The sequence below is a fragment of the Anoplophora glabripennis genome, unplaced genomic scaffold (genome assembly GCF_000390285.2).
Source record: "Anoplophora glabripennis isolate ALB-LARVAE unplaced genomic scaffold, Agla_2.0 scaffold79, whole genome shotgun sequence".
Lineage (NCBI taxonomy): Eukaryota > Metazoa > Arthropoda > Insecta > Coleoptera > Cerambycidae > Anoplophora > Anoplophora glabripennis.
In genome coordinates this window covers 988011-1009469 of record NW_019416623.1, presented here as the reverse complement: position 1 = coordinate 1009469, position 21459 = coordinate 988011, and the positions used below count along the sequence as shown (strand labels likewise).

Sequence of the window (21459 nt, the reverse complement as noted above, 5' to 3'; positions counted from 1 at the left end):
ATATTTACTTTTATATTCCTCGTTGACAGTCAATTGACAGCTGTCAACTGTCAATTTTGCCAATCTGGCATGAGAATTGAATTCAGCTCCCTCAAAAGCCCAAACTCTCAATGTGAAAAGAGAATATTTACTTTTCTATTCTTCGTTGACAGTGTATTGACAGCTGTCAACGGTCAATTTGTCCAATCTGACATGAGGGTTGAATCCAGTGACCTCAAAAACATTACCCTATATATTAGAATAATTAAAATATGCTTTTGACATCTGTAAATAGTATTGAAAATGAATAGTTTTGCAACGGGTCAGGGGAGCTTTGGCAGCTCCGTAGCTGCCAAAATGTTCATTTTGGCACTTTGTGCCCATGGAGACTTTTGTTCAGGATGACAAAATCTAGAAATCAAAAATTCAGACAATTTGACAGAAACCCAATTTCCATAAGATTATTGCGGGGTCCTTTAGAGTATGTAAATATGGTGTTTGTTTATGGTTTTAGTAAGGGGAATGCTAATGCTGCTATTGAAGAATATTATCAACGATTTCCACATCACAGATGTCCTGATAAAAATGTATTTATCAGAGTTGTCAACAAACTGTGCGAGACGGGAAAGCTTCCCAATATAACATTTGAACAAGCTCATTGACAAGATTTAGAAAAAATTGAAAATATTCTGGGTCTAGTAAAAGATGATGCAATTACTCAATAATAATCATTTAATACTCGGAATTCTCATGATGGTCTGACAAAAATCTTCACGCAACACTCGAAAGTAATTTTCAGTATAGGTTTTTGGTAAACATGTGGTGTGGTATGATCAATAGTTATTTACACAAAACATGTTATTTAATTGGCCCTTTCATTGCGGAGAATCGACTCACAGGAGACTACTACTTAAATTTTTTACAAAATGAATTACAAGTACTACTACAATGGAGCTGGAGATAAGATTTTTAACGGTTTTTTCGATATCTATCTACAAAAGTAACAAAGCAAACGATATTTACAAAAAACTAGTCAATAGATTTTTTTAGAACCTACAAATTTTTCATTTAAAATTTTTTGATTCAAGTTATAGTTTATTAGTTATTTTAGAAAAACCGTTTTTTGAAACTTTGCAATTTTTTTTGTCCATGTTCGCCATTTTGTATCGAGTTTAAAGAAGAAACTAAATTTAAAATTTAATTTCCTATACGATCAAATTTTTTTTCAGATAATAATTTCTGTAAATTTAACATTTGGCCGTCATAGAATGCTTGAGCTATACTTGTAGCATCAGACAAGCAATTACATATACCGTCAATTTTTTATTTTTTTTTCAAGGGATATAATTAATAACGTTGATCAATCAATATGTTACTTTATGATAATATAAAATTCGTTTTATAAAATTTGTATGAATTATGCCGATTCAGTACTAAAGGTAGACGTTCCTTGTAATGTATGCAGCCTATTCCTACCAATTATTAAAAAATATTTATTTATTTATATTTGAGGAAACTCGACAGAATATCAATAATATTCCAATTGCAGAATTATACTTTAGATATATCTATAGAATTAAGACAATTTAAGAAATTTTCTTGACATATATTTTTTTATATAATACAGGTCTGGATGATGAGCAGCAGTATTTTGCTGACATCTTACTGGCGATTAAACAAGTAATGAGTTCCCATCTTCAAGATATACAGGAAAAATATCAACAGAAATTTGAAAAACTTGAAGAGGAACTAAAATCCAAAGATGAAGTCATCACACAACTAAAAGCACATATCTGCGAGTTGGAGAAAACAACGGAAGACTCCTTTACGCCAAGTGTAAGTTTATTATATACAGGGTGTAATAAAAAAACAATACTTTGATTGATTGACTGTAGATACTTATTTGTAATATCATATAGAATGTATTCTTGCTGTTTCCATATTTCTCTGCAAAATTAAAAATAATAAGAAATTTAAATATATATTTTTCTATATAAGCAACTCATCTCTTGTTTTCGATTTAAAAGGTTGTTTCTATATTTTTTCAAACTACCATGTGTAAAATTAGTAATTTACAGTATATATACCAGTAGCGGCTCGTGAAAATGAAAGTACATAGTAATTTCATAATAAAGCTTGGGACCTATTATACCATTTTTAGGAAATAATTTCATGGCACACAACGGGAAAAAACTCATAAAAAAATTGCGAAATAAAAAATTGAAGTAAGTGTTGCTGACCCTGATATTTCAGAAACTGTTTTTCGTCGACTACTTCTACTCAAACACTTGTTCGGGAGTAAACTGCCTCCTCCAGATCATGTTTTACAGTAAATAAAATTTATTTTTACAAAACTAGAAAACTCAGTGGAAACTCTCATGAAAATCCCAAGGAATTATACTTGTAAGTGATGTTTGTTTATATGACGATTGTAGGTCATTTTGAATTTAAATTTAGTTTAATTTACTTAACAACTTTGAAACTTTCAACGTCTCCTGAGTAACTGAATGAAATCTATTTTACGTTCTAACTTCTAAGTATAACGCAGCTCCTAGGAGTCAATTCAGCAAATGTTACTATTTCGACGACGAAAGCAATCATTATTTAAACTTTGTTGCAACCTCACTGATTACACCCTATGTAAATTATTTACTGAAAGTTTAATCTACTATGTTTTAAGGACTCTCTTGATACAGTGATCAGTAAGGAAAAACAATCATGGGAAGATCCCACTCATGAAGAACAAGAGGAACTCCAAGATTTGCCCCGTCCCATTCAAACCTGGTCTTCCCCTCCACATAATGTAGTACTGGATATTGATTCCACAGGTACATCATTACTTTTATATTTTTAGTGATTAAATAACAGGAATTATTCAACAAGTCTTTATAGAAATTACTTGTCATATTTTTTATATAGTCTTCCTGTTTTCAAACTGTTCATTAGCTTGTGGTTTTTTTTTACAAAAAATGTTTTTTTGCGCACCTTTTAATCAACTTTGTACCATTAAGATTGCCATGTTATTTCTGACCCTGCAGATGATTTTTAAGAGGTTCAAAAGAGATAGTATGATTGCACCAAGTTCAAATTTCAGAATGTGCTCAATGATTTTTTTGGTTAGTAATGATTACAGTGGTTTCGCAGCATTTTGATTGTTAGAAATGATATTTTCGGCTTTTCAAATCTTTTTTTATTTCACTTTTTGACTTGATTATTTAAATGAAGCTATCCTTGACGCATGGTCCATTTGTTTTGGGACACCATGTGTTAAGGAATAAAAGCTTGTCCACTTTGGGGCATTCATTTATGTTTTTCACAAAAAGGGTGGGTTTTCATTTGTGTAGAATGAATAATAATGTATAATAATATCAGCAAGATTCTCATTACATCACTTGAGGCGTCAGATGGCATCTGTTGGATCAACAACGTTTCTCTTTCTAGCTGGTAAGAAGCCTAAATGGTTTCTGATTAAGTAGGTGAATTTGTTGATGAGGCATAAGCACAATACTATGTGGGAAATGTAGTCTTGACGTAGTATTGAATTTTCAAGTATCAAACCATTATTTTTATGAGTTATTTGCTCATAATTTCTCTGATGATATGATCTACATTTTGAATGAATATCTGTTGGGTTGGAGGATTACGTATGAAAGCGGTTACAAAAAGTTTTCTGTAAAGGGCATCTACAAGTTTATGAATAAATAGACATAGCATGTTATAAATAAGGGGTACTCAGGAATATTATCTAAGCACTCTTATAACATCACTATTAGACGTTTTCTGTTTTTTAATGAACTCCTGATAAACTTATCTCTAGAAAAAATATTTTCATCATGACCTTCTGTGATTTCAGATACCGAGTCAGACATAGGAGAGACATCAGAAGCTGAACAGACTGACTGCGAATCAGGCGAATACGAAAACTCAAGTAATAACTGGGAAATCGAGTTGCTGGCAGCACAAATTCGTCAGCGCAGATCTGCAAGCCTGGACCACACCGCGGGACGACCTCTTCGTCAGAGGTTCACCAAGGGTTCATCGATGGACTCCAACAATGATTGATACATACAGATTTATCATATTGTGATAGGTGCCTACTAACAGGAAGAGTTTTTCCTAGGAATTTTTGTTTTCGTTAGGTTTTCTAGAGAAAATTCTTCGTTTGGAGTAAAATATTTATATAATAGCTGATTTGCACTCCTAAATGGAAACTACAGTGTAAAGACAAAATACAAATGGGATTTACATCCTGTGGTTCGTATTTAAAAACGTATTCTGTATTTTAGAGTGCAAATTACAAAGGAAGTAATCGAATTAGTACTTATTACTGTAAAACATCTAACTAATGATCTCGTCTTTATAAAATATCTAATTTATTACTAAAATTGGCCACTCTGTATGAAGAAACGTGTTGAATCATGTTAAACAGAGCGGAATTATTGGCAAATGCTCAAAAATAAATGCCAAAATCTAAGCGACGTATTAACCTGTGCCAATTATAAAAAGATGTGAGAAAATTGGAGGAAGATATTAACGATGAGCTAATCTTTAGCTTATCCTTCAAAATGTCAAATTTAAAAATGCTTATCCTTCAGTGAGTGATTTTTTACGAAGTAAATTGTTTTATATGAGCGATGGGTATTTTTAATAAATAATAACTTGCAATACTAACTTAACTAATGAAATAAAACAGTATTTAACTACAATAATATTGTATTGTAATAGAAAAATGACCATCTTAGGAAATGTAAAGTAAACAATTAATATAATGTAGATACAAATTAATATTAAATAATATAGTGATGAAATTGTAAATTATATAACATGATATTATTAAAAATAAAATAAATCATACAAATTATTTGCCTTTGTCTTGATAAATCCCAGAACTCATGTGTTGTAAAGGAAGCAAAGATAAAAATGACTGAAAATATATTCAGCTCAGAATACATAGGCTATTTCTGCAAATAGTGTTTCTGTTTCCTATTCCATGGCGTCCAATGCATTGGGCGCGATGGACATAACACATAACCTCAACACTTACTGACATTAATACTTAATATACTATAAATTAATTAATTAAATATTAATTAATATTTCTTAGTTACAAATGCAAAACAGAAGCAGATTTATTACCTATCCAATGTCACCATCAGCACAAGCTTGCATTATTTGCAAATGAAATATTTAAATCTGCAGTGGCGTCCCTCACAAAATTCTTTAATATTTATTAGACAGGGTGATCCAGAATTATGTGCAAAAAATGTGAGGATCAAATTGTTTAAACGATTTTAATAGCGGTCCTTCATATACATTTTTTTTATTTAAGCCTCCCTAAAGGACTTACGACCCCTTAAAGGGGGAAAAGGAAATTAAGAACCGAAATTTGGCACGATATAAAGCTTCTTCTAGACAAGTAATTTTTATTATCCTCGTCCTATTATAAGACATTGAAATGAACTACCCCTTGCACATTTTTCATTATATTTTTTTTTTGAGTAAATTTTTTTGATTCAATTTTTTTTTTTGAACGCCTACATTTAAAATTTTTTTGCTTCTGAATTTTTTCATAAGTATTACAGGTTTTGAGTAAAAGTTCTGAAACATACACACATATAGTCTCCTTTTCTAGTCTCGTAGTTTCCCATAATTTTCTACTTGATGACAAAAAGTTTAAAGAGGCAAGAACATTCCTAAATTTAATAAGTGTTCAAAAAAAAAAGTTTTTTATCGAAAAAATGTACTTGAAAAAGAATCTAATAAAAAATGTGCAGATGGTAGTTCATTTCAACGTCTTATAATAGGATGAGGACAATAAAAAAATACTCGTCTAGAAGAAGCTTTATCAGCCTAAATATCATGACAAATTTTAGTTCCTAAATTTCAAACTGGAAAAAATTTCAATTTGGAAATAAATAAAACTTTACATATACCCCTTTTAAGGGGTCGTAACTCCTCTAGGGGGCCTTAAATAAAAAATTTTTATATGAAGGGCCCCTATTAAAAGTGTTTAAACAATTCACCGTCAAATTTTTTGCACATAATTCGGGATCACCCTGTACATAAACAGGGTGTGGCGTGTATAATCTATAAAAATTAAACTACAGCTTCCTAACGATATTTGTAATAGAAAAGTCTTATACGAAAAAGTTTAGGGAATATTTTGAAGCGTATATCTCATTTTTCATCAAAAACGGATTTAAGGGGTTTTGATATTAGAGAACTCAAATGTCTTGTCTCAGAATAGCTGTCAACTAAGCGAGGTTATGTCTCTCTACTAGTGATGGGAGATTTCGAGTGAAAAATCGAGTGGTACTCGATTATTGAGATCACTCGAGATATCTCGAGATGTTTACTCCCACCACTCGAGTGATTTTTACCCTACGGTTGCACCCCAAAATGTTAGTGCATACTGCAAATAGTCACTGATTGCGTTACCTTTTTTTTAGAATAAAACGAAAAAGTGGTTAGGTTTTGAAGTGCGTGAGCTTTTTTTTTTTTTTTAGCTACGCTTATAAGTAATATATGACTAATACAAACATATTTGTGCGTCGCTGGGATGAAAACGACCAATATCTCGTATCTCGAGTGATCACTCGATTATTAGAAGTACTCGATTACCGATAACTCGATTATCAAAATTGGTCGATTATGCCCATCACTACTCTCTACTCCGCTAACAGAATCACGGAGCGTGGTGATAGTTCAGCAGGGTGGGAAGGCAGGATGTTCAATCGTATATTTTGTCGACGAATATTCCCCCAAGATCGCGGTGTTATAACCTATAACCATGCCCGTCTGTCGTACTTCCAAAATCTTATATTTTCCAAATAATCGTAATAATAAGACGATGAGAGACCAGCTCAAAGAAGCCTAAAAAGTAGATTAATATTTCGATGTGAATATTTTTGAATTCCCAAACCACCACAGAAAATTATTCAAAGAACAATTCGTACCCAACTAAGTGAGCTTCTCCTCGTGAAATAAAATCCAGCACAGCTGCTTACGGGATAAAGCCTATATAAATATTATTAACAAAATCCAACTTCCACGTTGATTAACTTTCCAAAAGTTACACAATTGTTAATAATATCTTTCAACGAGCTAATGAAGTTACGAAGCGATCCCTTCAACGGTTGAGATTTTAAAGAAAGAACTGACGTATGGAATATGGAATTTTAAGACAATGGTCACGTGACTTAGATTTATTCGTTTTGATACAGAGTAAATTGAACCGTTTCACTATACCCTGGTCATCTATTTGAAACTGTTAATAGAGATAGTATGTGGGGATATTTATTTTGTGTCACTAATCTAGTATCGATTGTCATAACATACTAGCTAGCTAACTGTATTTTTAGCTCCGATAGGAACTTTCAAAGAAATTTGTCTGTACTACAGAAGTCGAGGAGAATAAAGATGAAAATATTACAACCTTTACAAAGTAGCAATTCTTTATTACAATTTATAATTGATACAGTTTGTAATATTGCATTAAAGTAAAAATTTATTTGCATTACATTTTACTTGAAAAACTACTAGGCTATTGTATAATTTGTCTATGTATTACAGTACAACACGACGAAAAATCATTTTATTCAGGGAAATTTATGAAATATTCCTTTTTTAAATATTTTAAGTAATTTTAGGTAACTTACTATTTTTATTTTCAACTTATGCTTAAATTTCCCACAATTACTTATAATTCTGCCCTAGTGACAGACATTTTTATAATTAAATACTTAAATTAGTAAATTTGTTGCAACATAGTAAATTTAATCAATTATAATTATATAATCTAATTGCAAAGGAATGTACGTAATACAAGCAATACATATAATTTAATGAGGCACTATTTTTTAATAAACAACAACATGGTGATCGGCAACTTAAATGTGAGGTGTTAATTTAAATAAAAACAGAATTCAATAAACTTTTATTTTTAAAATGCTTAGAATGCTTAGAAGCAAAAAATTATATCTCAATAAAACATTTTTACTAAACAGATTTGGGAATGACAAAATAAATACCAGCTCGACGGCATTTCTTACAAAAATTGACTAGTTCATAGCAATAACAATATTTATAACAATAAATTATATTTAAGAAAATCATTACAAAGCAACTCACGTGATTTGTCCCACCGTGCAGCGATTCCAATCAAATATAAAGTCGTTTTTTAATTGTTGATGTTACTGGAGAATGTACTCATAAAACGAATTTGCCGCTTAGTCTAATTATTGAATTATAGATAAAATAAATTTTGATTTTGCTCTGAATATCCCTTAACTAGGTAAAATATATCTGTTTTGTAACTTATAACTATATTAAGATCACAATTAGGTCAACATTTGGTTTAAAAAAACGAAATCCATATGTAACTAATCCCCATTTACTTCGTCCTCGTGGGCAAACTTTAGGAAAACCTGCTCCAGAGTCGTCTGGCTGAAACTGTACTCTTCTATGTCTAGTTCGACTTTCGCTGCAAAGAAACGATTGTAATACTATAAAAATAACGTCTCAATAGTGTTGTGCAAAGATAGTGCCATTTTTATCTAAATAAATGGATAAACCTCAAAATTATTATCTAGATACGAATAATAGAAAATTATTTAACTTTCAGGATTATTTCTCTGGTCAGAATAAGTAAATGAACAGTACTAATTAATTTGTCGCTAAAACCAATCCTAAGGGCTTTATGGTTCTTCAAAGAATGGATGTAAAATTAAATTTTTGACAAACTACACAAAAAAACATTGAAGATATACCTAGATTTCGAATTAATATAGCTAATTTATGATAGTTTCTTTCATGTACATTTTTAATAAAAACTAGCCTGTAACGATCGTAGAAATTGGATAGCCAGACTCAGGTGGATGCCGTGTACACCGATTGCAATGTCAGGTTTTCCTCAGGAATCACATTTGGGGCCATTACTATTTTTAATCTGTATCAACGATATCCGTCACTGTTTCAAATTTTTTAGAATTTTACTCTACGCAGACGATTTGAAAATTTACTCTCAAATAAATAATGCCGATAGTTGTATTGCCTACCAGGAGGATTTAAACTCTTTTTTTGAATACTGTAAATTAAACAAGCTCCAATTAAATTTAAGTAAATGTTTCCATATTTGTTTTACCCGTAACACAAATTTGTTTTACCCGTAACCGAAATATATACTATATTAATTATAACTTTAATGAGAATATTTTGAATCAAGTTGAAGAAATAAAAGATCTTGGGGTTATCTTTGATAGAAATATGTTTTTCTTCACATATTGATTACATAACTTTAAAAAGCAACAAAATGCTTGGTTTCATTGTCAGAGTTTGCAAAAATTTTGTCGATTTTTGCTTTTAAATCTATATATTTTGCATATGTGCACAGCATAATCATTTGCATCTATTGTGTCCTCAATATTCCATATATAAGTCTCGACTTGAGACCATACATAATAGATTTATGAAATATTTACACTACAAGGAGAGTGGTGTGTTTTCTTTTTATTATTATTGTAGCTGGATGTTACGAAATCATTACCATATTATTTCATTGGAGAATCGAAGAATTATTGCCTAAGCAGTATTTTTATATAAGCTTCTTAATGGTTTTATCAATTCTCCAGATTTATTAACCCTGATCGGTTTACATGTACTACAACATGACTTTAGAGCAAATGCACTGTTTCATGAGATTTTTTATCGAACCAATTCTGGTCAAAACACTCCTATAAACAGAATATGTTAGACATTTTAAATTGTATAGTACTCTAGATATCTTTCACTCCTCGCTAATTAGTTTTAAAAATCCTTAAAGGGAACTATTATTGTAAACTAACATTTTCTATTATAGTAATTATTTCCGTACTGCTATATTTAATTGGCTTTATTTTGTGGACATCGTTTTGGGCTATAAAGATTGTGTTTGTCCCTTTCTCCATAAATAAATCTGATTTGTGCAAATAGCCGATTGTCTGTCAGACAAATTGCAGAGGAGGTCGGCATCTCAAATACTACTTTTATATTTTATCCACTTTCACTACAGATGAAAAAACTTAATATAAGACAGTAAGAAAGTTAATTCGTAGGAAAATCATTTAGATGGGGTACAATTTAAGCACACCTGGTATAGTTGATTTATCTAGATAAAACAATATTGATAATGCACAACACGGCTCGCAAACAATCTTATAAGTATACCTTTTTCAAGCTGCATAAAACAATTGGCTAGTGACGGAACGCTCTGCTGAGGCACGCTGAACACTAATCTGTCTGCGAAGCTTTCTTGGAGAGTCGCATCCAAGAACAAGGCTGACACGAACTCCCTCAGTTCATTGTGGCGGTCGCCGGAATCGGAAGTGGGAGTGGAATCGCCACCTCTCAATTTCATTTCTAAAGTGTAACCGGCTCCATAGAGGTTCTTGAGATGCTGCGTGGAACCGAGGCATCTGAAAAATCAATTTATCCAAAACATCGTTTTGTACGACTTTATGTGCAGGATAGGATGTAAAAGTGCAAAATTGTCTCGCCATACTTAGAGAAGTTGGGCATTGGGACATCATTCGCTAATAGTCGCGAGATTTTGAAAATGATTTTGATATAAATAATTTATTGTATACACACCTTAGTTCACCTTTCACCATTATGCCCACTCTTGAACATAATGCGTCGGCTTCTTCCATTGAATGTGTTGTTAATATAGCTCCCCTGGATCCCTGAAACAAAATACGTCACTAATAATAATTTAATGACTTAAACTCAATAATGAAACACCCATAGTCCTGATTCTGGGAATGCCAACTAACCATTTAGACACAGTACAGGTTTAAAATGGAAGGTCTCGTAGAAAATGTCGCCTTTTAAAGCCAATCTTGTCTAATATATGGAGAGCTCAAAGACGAAAACAAGTTGAAGCTCTAGCAAGGATTGGAAATTAGGAAAGGTGTAGCTAAGCATGAGAGACATCAGGGCAATGAAAAAGCTGATGAGTTTGCCAGAGAAAGCCCATTTGCATACCATGCAGCTGTGCTTCCTGCGTTATTAAATCACTCATGTAGGAATGGGTGAATGATAAGATCTGAAACTGGTAGCAAGTTATCTTTAGAAAAAAGCTAGCCAAGAAGTTCTCATAAAGGACCTGCTGAACTTGATCCTAGAAAAAATAAGAATCTAGATATTGTAGAACTCAGGAAACAGTGAACTTAAGAAGAATTGAAAAGATCAGGCTGGGAAAATGTTTCAGGAAAATAATCACGTCAAGTATAAGTCTTCACTAACTTGGGTGATTGTAGCAAGAATACAAAAGTAAAGACTAGTTTTCAGCTACCGAAAATTAAATGACAAAAGCTATGGAAGACCGTCTCATTACTGAACGTATTGTTATTATTGGTTTCATTAGACAAATTAGGTCTAATATAATACAATTATTTCACAACATTTGATTAGCTGGCTGGTTCACCGAATAGAACTACACCCAATTCTTTAAAAAAACTGCGTTTAATGCTGAACCAAGGCACTACGAATTCACAAGATAGCCCTTCGGTCTAAAAAACGCTCGAAGTACCTTCCAAAGGGTTACAGAGATTTTAGAAGATTTGTAAAACTAAATTTGTTTAGTATATTTGGACCATTTTGGTGCTGCATGTATTGGCATCTTGGAAACTATAAGAGGTAAGAAAATGGTTAGATGGGGAAAGTCTTAGACAGATCTGTTGCTATCTAAATGACGCTTGCAGATCGATCTTCAGGTTTTTCAGTTATTATGAAAAAATGCATTTTCGAAAATCATTTGTAACTTGTAATTTAGAGGAATTTTTAAAATCTCAAAACACTTTTTCACAGCAAGTTTTTTCGAGGAATTTTACTGTATGTATATTTAGATTTTCATTGATATGTTTCGGTTACGAGAAACCATCATCAACTCTCTTTTTTCTTATGGGCGCCATATTGAATTTTAAGCTGAGCAAATAGAGCATTTTTTTGTCTTTCGAATCGTACAATATAAGAAAAAATTTCAAAAATAACCTGAAAATCAATATATTAATATTTTTAATAAATCTGGCAACACCGCATAATTTTTCGAGACTTTTTGTAAAACCTTATCATTAATGTTATGGCGTTGAATGAAAAAATAGTAGTAATGGCCACGTGTTTACGAAAAAAAGCCCCATTAGTACTATGAATCTCCATGACGATAACAATAATACGACGATAACAATTTGTTTCAAACTGCTTGTCATTTTGAACTATGTATTGTTAATCATAGAGTTAATTGTTAATAGTTAGTGTTACTTATATTGCTTACAGCATATCCGTTGGAATCTTCTGGTGCTGGTTCTGGATCTTTGTATGCCTATAGATATACTGCACGTAATAATGACTTATTATTTTATTTTTCAATGCCTGTTTAGTACATGAACAACTAACATATATAACAAAAAGTACAATGACCGAGCTTGTCTACAAAAATTCGACAGAATATTGACACTGGCACTCTCGTCAAAATAAGAAGAAGAAAACAGTTTGGGATCAAACAGTTAGAGTGGCACTTGCTTTAAAATTGGAAAAATGGCTTTGCGTTATTCCAATGAAGAAAAATATTAATAATGCCTCAGTTATTATTATCTTTCATAGTTCTTAGCATATAGCTTTTCAAAACTTCCAAACATTCTCAAATTTGTAATAAATTTAGAAAAATTTATTTCATTTGGTGGTTGTCTTTCGGGGCAATTTCCATATCACATTTTTCTTCATTGGAATAATGTAAAGCGTAATTTTTTCACTCAACATTAATGATAAGCTATTACAAAAATTTGAGACTATTCTATAATAGTTTCGAAAAATTACGCGTTGCTGCCAGATTTACTAAAAGTATTAAAATATTGATTTTTGAAGTTGTTTCTGAAATTTTTTCTATACTTACATAATAACATTGAAAAGACAAAAAATGTTGTATTTGCTCAGCTTAAAATTCAATATAGCGCTCATCAGAAAAAAAAAAGTTGATGATGATTTCTCGCAAACAAAACGTCGCAATGAAAATCTAAATATACAGTGAAATTTCTCGAAAAAACTTGCTGTGAAGCTGTGTTTTTAGATTTAAGAAATTCCTCTAAACAAAAAAGTTACCGACGATTTTCGAAATCGTCACATTTACTTTTTTTCAAAATATATCAAAAAACTAAAGAGCTAGGCCGGTCTATAAGCGCCAATAAGTTAGCAATAGAACTGTCTAAAACTCTCCCCATTTAACCATTATCCTATCTCTTATAGTTTACAAGATACCAATACATACATCACCAAAATGGTCCACACGGTATATGGATTATAATTTTGACATCTTCGTAAAGTGCTCGAAGCTTTTGAAAAAGAATACCTCAAGATTTGACGAATTTATTGGACATGCAATTACTTCACATGGCGTAAGGAACAAATCCTAATCCTAAATTAAAGTTATAACAAATGATCAGACTCCATATCAAAGTTATTTTAGATGCTTTTATTTTTTATTACAAATGACTTAAACGCTTTATCTCAAAAAAGAAGGAAATAATCATTATTCTAGCATTTCTTGACTTTGAAAATAATTTACCACTTGAACCCAAATACACGAAGCTACTTAATCAAACTCACTTTCTTGCCGAGATAAATATTTATAGCACTATGACAAAATAATTGCTTGCGACTGTATGGGCATGTAAATATTTTCGGCCTTAAATTTTTTAAAGAAATTTATTAATCAGGTTAATCAACCTACGATTCTATACACAAAAATATATATATTGTATTGAGCAAGTATGAAAGCCTACTAACGATGTACTTTCTGCTGTTCAAAAGAAGAACACTGAAAAATATCACTATCAAAATTGTGAAGCCTAACTTAACTAGAAGGCTACAGTTACAAAAATGAGGAACTCTACGATTATGGATGAAATCAGTAGATCTACAGATGGCTACACAGTCGAAAAAAATGGTGTATTCACTCCATATATTTACAATCTACAATCTGTAAATCTGAAAACAAAAGAAACATTTATGAAGACCAGGAAACTTACCTGGAAACTAGCTAAAATGGTGTCCCACAAGAACCTCTTACTCCTTGGATCCATGCCGGTGCTGGGCTCATCCAAAAGAACAACTTTCGGATTTCCCACCATGGCCATGGCGAAGCTCAACTTCCTTCTAGTTCCACCTGAACACTGCTGAGTTTGTTTATCGGCGTGTTCGTGGATTTGAAGGCCGCTCAAATATAAATTTACGATATTTGATACATTACTGTAAGGTACGCCTCGAATGGCCGCATAGCACTCCAAGTGCTCTCTTACGGTAATATTTTTCCACAAAGCGTCGTGCTGAGGACAGTAACCCAGTAACTGAAAGGCGGAGTTCATGTTGGATGTGATGCTTTCACCACCGATTTGTACCTGTTGGAAGATTTATTAGCTAAACAAAGACAGGTCGTAGGATATCGGCACACCTTTCCTCTCGTTGGTGCTTCTTCTGCTGTTATTATTTTCATGGTGGTAGTTTTTCCGGCACCGTTATGCCCTAACAGACCGAAGACTTCGCCAGCGTCTACTGCAAGGGATAAGGATTTCACTGCTACTTTTCTTGATTCTCTTTCTTCATCTGATTTGCAACAGCATTCACATATTTTTAGTTCATGTCTGATATATTCCTTGTGAAGATTCTACAATTTTTAAAACAGTTATTTATGCAAGTGAATGAAAAAATATACTTTACACATGAGTTGCATAGGTACAATATTTATTACTACTGAAAAATATCTTTATAAACAATTTATTTATGCATTAATGCAGATGCCAATATCGTTTTACGCATTATGTCTAAAATGCAGGACAATTTAAACAAACTGCATCTTAAAATGACACCATCGAAAAGATTTAATTAAAATTTACACATAGGACATTTATCAACCTTGGATTTTAATTTTGACAGCTCCTATTCATATCAAAATGAAACAGTATAATGCACAAAAGTTCACAATTTAGAACATTTAAAATTTTCGTCTGTGCTTGTATCCGACAATTGTTCTTTACGGTCCTGAACAAGATCGAGAAGAAACCAGGTGCATAATCCTGCCTGATTTTAATAAAAAATATATATTTTTAATTTACAAAAACTTACTGCCGAATGAAGCAAATTTTAAAATTACATACAATAAAGGAGGGTACGAAGCGATCTATCGAGTTCGCAAAAAAAGCTTTGAATACTACAGTAAGGAATCTCTGACTACTTAGTTAGGAATACTCTGATTATAGATTAAAGAAGTCTCCTTTAGTTGTCACTGTTGCTGCTGCTGTACATTTTATTACTGTCGTTGTTCCTGCTGCTGCTGCTGCTGGTGTTGTTGTTGTCGTTGTTGTAGCTGTTGTAGATCAATAGCGTCAATAACAACGACGACAACGGCAGTGATAACTACAACAACTACTACTGCAACTTCTACTACTACTACTTCAACAACGACAATAACAACAACAACAGAAGCGGCAGCATTAGCAAGATGAGTATTGAGTTCGCAAGGAATGCTTGGCAAAATTGTTCTGAGTACAGAATCGTGTTCGGTGTTCCAATATTCGGTACATGACGTTAGTAATATTCTTTGCAAATGACCTGCTTCTATTCAATTTTTTCATGCGACTCCTCAATCGTCTGAAATTCAGTTTTGTACACCAAAGATTTTGATAGTTCCCATAGGTAGAAATCGCATGGATTTAGGTTTAGTGATCGTGCACATTATATTGTATCCAATCAACCTACCTTTAAAAAAATTGCGAATTTCATGTTTTAAGTATGATGGAGCACCATTATGAAAACAACCGCATGCTGTGTTGAAGTAGTACATTCTCCAACATGATAGGTAAATCATTTTATGCCAAATGTAAATTGTAGGCGGCAGCTAATTCATGTGGTAAAATCAAGGATCTCCATTAACAATTTACACTCGGAAGCTTGGTTTTTATGGAGATTTTCCTTGTATCACATGTGGTTATTATAAAAGTTGTTTACTCTATCTTGTGTATATGTACGTTGCGTCAACGCATATTTAATTTTTCAATCTCATTATTTTAATCTAATAATGATTAACAAAAACGAACCTTGGCAAGATGTTCTGCTCGTTGCAATACTTGTACGTGTGTGGAGTTTGCCAAACTTTACTTCGGGATGTATTAACATCACGAGAAATTTAAGTGTCAGTGGTACTAGTAACTTGATGTTCTTCGACAATATCGGAAGATCTCGTAGCTTGTCAGTATCATATACTCTGTGTGATAAACAAATTTTGGGATCTGAGATGTGTCCTATTAGGGCAGAGCTCAGTATAGAGCCCAGATGCTTGTATAACATTTTGAAGACATTCGCCATAAATTAAAATCATATCCTCAAGTTCGTTATTATTGTATCCGTGTCATTTTTGCGAACATATTTGTACCATTTATAAAAAAAGGTTTATAAATAATAATGTCACAATTAGACTAACACATAAATTAACACCAACACACCGAAAACTCAAACCAAAACTCAGAATAAAAGCGATTTTTTAAATGTGTAAGAGAGATGATGTTGGAAATGGCAGCAAACACTGATTAACTGTTGCAAGGTAGTGCGAATGTATAATTAATAACACAAGCCGACAAAAAAAAAAATTGTTTTACAACATGGCAGTGACGTGACGTATAGGTAGGTTGGATGGCCAGTTTGGATTTTTTGAATTTTTTGGGGGGAATTGAGGGTATGGGGGGGACCTAAGTGTTATATTTTTTTTATCATTTTCGGATTTAGCGGAAAATTTTACTAAAGATAGGTGGGTTGGACGACTAATTTGGATTTTTTGAATTTTTGAGAGTATTGAGGGTGTGTGGGGGGAATCCATACGTCAGAATTTTTTTTATTATTTACGGATTCAGAGGAAAATTTTACTAAAAATAGGTAGGTCTGTAAAACAAATTTTTTTTATGGCCTGTTTAATTAAAGAACTGGTCTCAGAAATTTCATTAACTTGAAGAGTGAATATATCTGTTACTATAAAACATTTAATCACTATAATGTTGTGCTTATGGTGTTGTGCTTATTGTGAGTTTATTATTGAAGTTACAAAAAAGTTTTTAATACAAAAGTTTTTTATGAATTTTTATAATACAGTATTAGAAAAAACAATTGAATAATGGAAATCACTAAATTTAAGAAACATTTTTTTTAATGGAACACCTTATATATTAGTTCATACTTAGCTTCGTAAAATTTTTCTCTTTTCAAAAATTAATATTGTGTTACTGTTTAAAAATTTAACGAAGCACTAATAAATAGGATGTTCCATTTAAAAAAAATGTTTTCTTTAATTTAGTGATTTCCATTATTCAATTGTTTTTTCTAATATTGTATTAGAAAAATTCATAAAAAAAGCTAAAACTTTTGTATTAAAAACTTTTTTGTAATTTCAATAATAAACTCACAATAAGTTGGCAGATTATAGTGACTAACCCTGTAGATAACAAAGATTCGATTACCTGAACCATAACAACAGGGGGATTCACCGTATGACAATTCATGAGATTTTTCACTTTTTGCCTTTCAGTCTTCACATCTTGATCCTCATTTTCTCCTATGTCACTCAATTCGTTTGAATCTTCTGCATTATCCTGTGGCTTGCTCTAAAAGATAATAATTTATTATCAATCAAACAATTAATTGTCAGATCTTTACTTTACAAATATTTACCTTGTTAAAATTGAAAGCGTCCCGAATCCGCCCTCCACTTTTTTTAATATCAATTATGAGAAGCATGAAGAACCAAAATGGAATGTGCAACAATATTCCGATGACCATTACTATGATCTCCTGAGTCACGTAGTCGCCTAAGGTAAGCTCTGTGCAGGCAATATTGACTTTGCACATGATGTATACCCTCTGAACGTAATAAACGATAGCGTACGGTATGTACATCGTATTTAAGAGGGAGAAGATGACGTGGAGGACAAACGCTGCCTTTCCGCCTGAAATCAATCGTTGTTTATAGTGATCAACCATCAATCAAGGTCTGGATTATGGTAATATGGGTTTTCTGGTGTCTACAGACTGCAGATAAATCACTATTGTTGTAGAGGTAAAGAAATATCTCATGTTGCAAATGGGAATTTGGTACAAAACAGAAAATGACTTCTCCACATTCTTTACTAAAGAAATAGAGCGAACTTTGTTATGTGCCTATTTTGTTCCAAATTGTAACAGCTTATCTACAGTTGCATGACGCTCTACAGCATTTTTCCTTCCGTGTAGTAATAAGTAACTTACCAATCCTTAACATATCGAGGAATATAACCAAGAAGAAAGGTATGCAACCCAGGAACGTGGCTATATTCGGTAATATTGACTGAGCAGAATCAGTTTTGTCAAATATATAACTGACGCAGGTGCTAAACAGTATAGAGGCAGGGCAGTAAATTAACGTCAAGAATCCCAACGTAATCAAAGCCGGCCAGTCCCTCAGAGATGGTATGTCCGATATTAAAATGATAATCAGCAGCACGGCACAAATCAGGATCATGATTGCTGCCAACACTGTGAAGTAAGTTATGAAGTACATCGAGAACGACAGGCCGTTTACTCTGAGCTGGTTTTTTGCCTTTATCTGAAAGAGGATGGAGTTATTAAAATAATTTAGTAAATGTAAATAATTTTGCGCACTTCTCTGTCATATACCATGTCGATTGCTAGACTGACAGGTACCAGCACGAAAATCATACCCATGAACGTAGTAGCGGAAAATATTCCGATCTTAAATCCTTCAGGTTGGGAGGTTTCTTGAAATGGTTGCGCCTTTATTTCGATAGCGCTAGTCTTTCCTGGATTTAAAATTCTGAAAAAGATACGTACAATTTGTAAGTGTTGTTATACCCGTTTAATTGAAAATAAGCAAAAAAGTAGTAGTTGATCTAAAACGATTCTAAAAGATCCTAAGGGAACATCTGATTCTTTAATCAACGACAGATGAAGTTACAGCCTTCAAACTAAGTTTAGATTTTAAACTACGTGACATAGCGTTCTTTTAGATTTGCAGAAACAATTTCAAATCAAAAGCTGTGTATTTCTAGAGCTTTGTTTATGCAATTTACAGGAGCAAGTAAAGTTTTTTTCTTATGAACCATGGGCTTCATGTCTTTTGTTTTTGAGATACAGTGCGTCAAAGACGATTTTTTAAAATCATTTTTTGTTCAGTGTTCCATTGAAATTTGTTCAAATTTTTGGAGATGCTAAATACATTACTGTTGTGGATTTTTGGTCACCTACACATTAATAACTCTCTTTGTGTGTCATTTCATTTACGTGTAAATTCCATTTTGCATAAAAAAGGATTCTTTTTGATATTGCTGAAAATGCTCTGTTTGGTGCAACGAACTTAATTCGTTAATGTGCAGAATATCCAGAAACGAAGGAACATGTTTCAAATGTAGTTCCTTATACAAAAATAAACCTATTCAGATCAAGTTACCTTGACATAATTTCGTTTCCTTAAAATGGTATGGGCCTTCAAAGAAATGAAATAAAACAATATTTTTTTGGGAATAATTTGAGCTTAATCTGTTTATTTTCTTCGGCCCACCAGGAATAGCCACCTTTGAAGCATGCCCATTCTTTTCTGGACAACTTGTACATTAAGAAATAGAAGCTAATTAACTTAACAATTAACGGGACGTTCAACTGCACTTCTCTAAAAAAACTGTGGATTTTCAGAGATTTTCAAGAGTTCTCTTTTGTGTAATATAAAATTTTGCATTATAACATATAACATACACTGCGAAAAAAGTTATGCTGTAAAATGTTAGTTACTAGAGCTGTTCGAAATTACAATGCAAAAAAATTGATTATTGTGAGATATATGGTCAAAATTTGATTTTAAAAAGTTATTCTCGACATCATATATCAGAAACAAAAGATGAAGAGGCTATGGTCCATAAGAAAAAAACATCTAGTTTTTTAATGTTTTGTTATTTTGCAATCATTCCTGGAACGCTCTTTATAATTCTATTCCGATAACAGAACACTTTTTGTGTTTTTTGACATGCTTTTTCTAAATCAACATAGTTTTCCGAAAATGCTACAAGCATTTTTTGTAATATAATTTGTTTTATTATCTCTGCCACTCTGCAGAAGAAGAAAATTATTCCCCCTTGAAGTTATTTAAGAAAATGTACTTTTGGCAGCACACCTTAATCACTGTGTACCCTATAGTCTATCTCGTGTTGCAGTTTGGCCGCATGTTTTAAAATATTTCTATGATAAACTACCAAATTTAAGATCAGTGTTTTCAACTATTGTTGAGTAATCAATTAAGACTAGGTTGAACATCCCTTAGAACCGTTTTAGAAAAAATATTACTTTTGCTTTTCATTTCTTGAATGAATAATGAAAAGAAAGTTATCACAACGTTCTACACTCTGGCTGTCCCAAAATTCATGCAAGATTTGGATTTTGTATCATTTCTGCGGTAAAGCATTGTCAACAAAAAAAAAGACAGTGTGACATTACCGAAAGAACAACGCCATTTCATTGTTGAGCAATATTTTGAAAATTGTGAAGATTTAGCAGCAATTTTCTACAAAATATCGTCTGAATATTGATTTAACTTCATCTGTGAAGAAATTAACAGAAAAATTTGGGGAGACTAGATACTTAACATTTTGGGCCTGTTAGCCGTACTCGTACATTATTCAACATATCAACATAAAATAAAACAAAATCGTACGTGTGGGGTAAACCTTTAACTTTAAGTAAACAATTGTTTAAATTTACTAGTTGCATATTTCTGATAGTATACAAGCGCCGAAGTGCGGAGATGCGGAGCTCGCACTCGAAAATGAAACCCAGGGCCCGAGAACTTATACTTGAAAATATGGGGACACTGGGAACCACAAAACATATAATACAAGAAGGTCGTTTTCATAATACCAAAATCGAAACACCACTGACATTAAAAGACAACAACTGGCTCCCTCACTGTGTCTGGCCGCCCAAAAAAATGGAACTAAAGATAGCCGAGACGATAATGATGATTACTTTATTATCTACCGCCGGTAAAACAGATGCCAATTTGCGCGGGCTTCTGAAAATACATTCTAAGGGTCGTATATGACACTATACTAAAATTAGAACTAATTTCAGTAATTAATTAAGAACTTTTTAATCAGGCATAGTATCATCCACAAATTGCAACAAAAATGTTGCAGTTTCTGTATGATACTATGCAAGATTAAAAAGTTCTTAGTTAATTACTGAAATTAGTTATAATTTTAGCATAGTGTCATACGACCCTAATACTACTTCCTTTTAATATTAAAAAATATATACGATATTACGATTTATAATGGTAAAATCGTATTTTACTCGTTTAAATAAACATAAAAAAAACTGCAAAATTTATAAAACAGTATTTATTAGCAATTTTAATGTGGTTATTAA

At 32.2% G+C, this 21459-nt stretch overlaps 2 protein-coding genes across 7 annotated transcripts in view; one reads left to right on the top strand and one right to left on the bottom strand.

Moving 5' to 3' along the window:
* The window catches only part of LOC108917159, a 234381-nt gene extending 229918 nt beyond the window's left edge, over nt 1-4463 (top strand). The window contains exons 22-24 of the mRNA XM_023455102.1: nt 1607-1815; nt 2660-2807; nt 3854-4463. Of these exons, the coding sequence (XP_023310870.1) occupies nt 1607-1815; nt 2660-2807; nt 3854-4041 (545 nt within the window). The 3' untranslated portion in view covers nt 4042-4463. The remainder of the gene's footprint in view (nt 1-1606; nt 1816-2659; nt 2808-3853) is intronic.
* A 3000-nt stretch (nt 4464-7463) lies between these two features.
* LOC108917168 (ATP-binding cassette sub-family A member 5) overlaps nt 7464-21459 on the bottom strand; it is a 257109-nt gene continuing 243113 nt past the window's right edge. For 5 of the 6 annotated variants that reach the window (XM_018723650.1, XM_018723651.1, XM_018723648.1 and 2 more), the window contains exons 19-27: nt 18688-18859; nt 18295-18631; nt 17722-17996; nt 17511-17654; nt 14459-14671; nt 14037-14405; nt 10606-10697; nt 10183-10430; nt 8361-8461 (exon numbers count right to left, since the gene is read on the bottom strand). In XM_018723650.1, coding sequence (XP_018579166.1) covers nt 8361-8461; nt 10183-10430; nt 10606-10697; nt 14037-14405; nt 14459-14671; nt 17511-17654; nt 17722-17996; nt 18295-18631; nt 18688-18859 — 1951 coding nt within the window. Of the gene's footprint in view, nt 8462-10182; nt 10431-10605; nt 10698-14036; nt 14406-14458; nt 14672-17510; nt 17655-17721; nt 17997-18294; nt 18632-18687; nt 18860-21459 lie in introns of all 6 variants that reach the window. The other variant, XM_018723653.1, reaches the window with a different exon arrangement.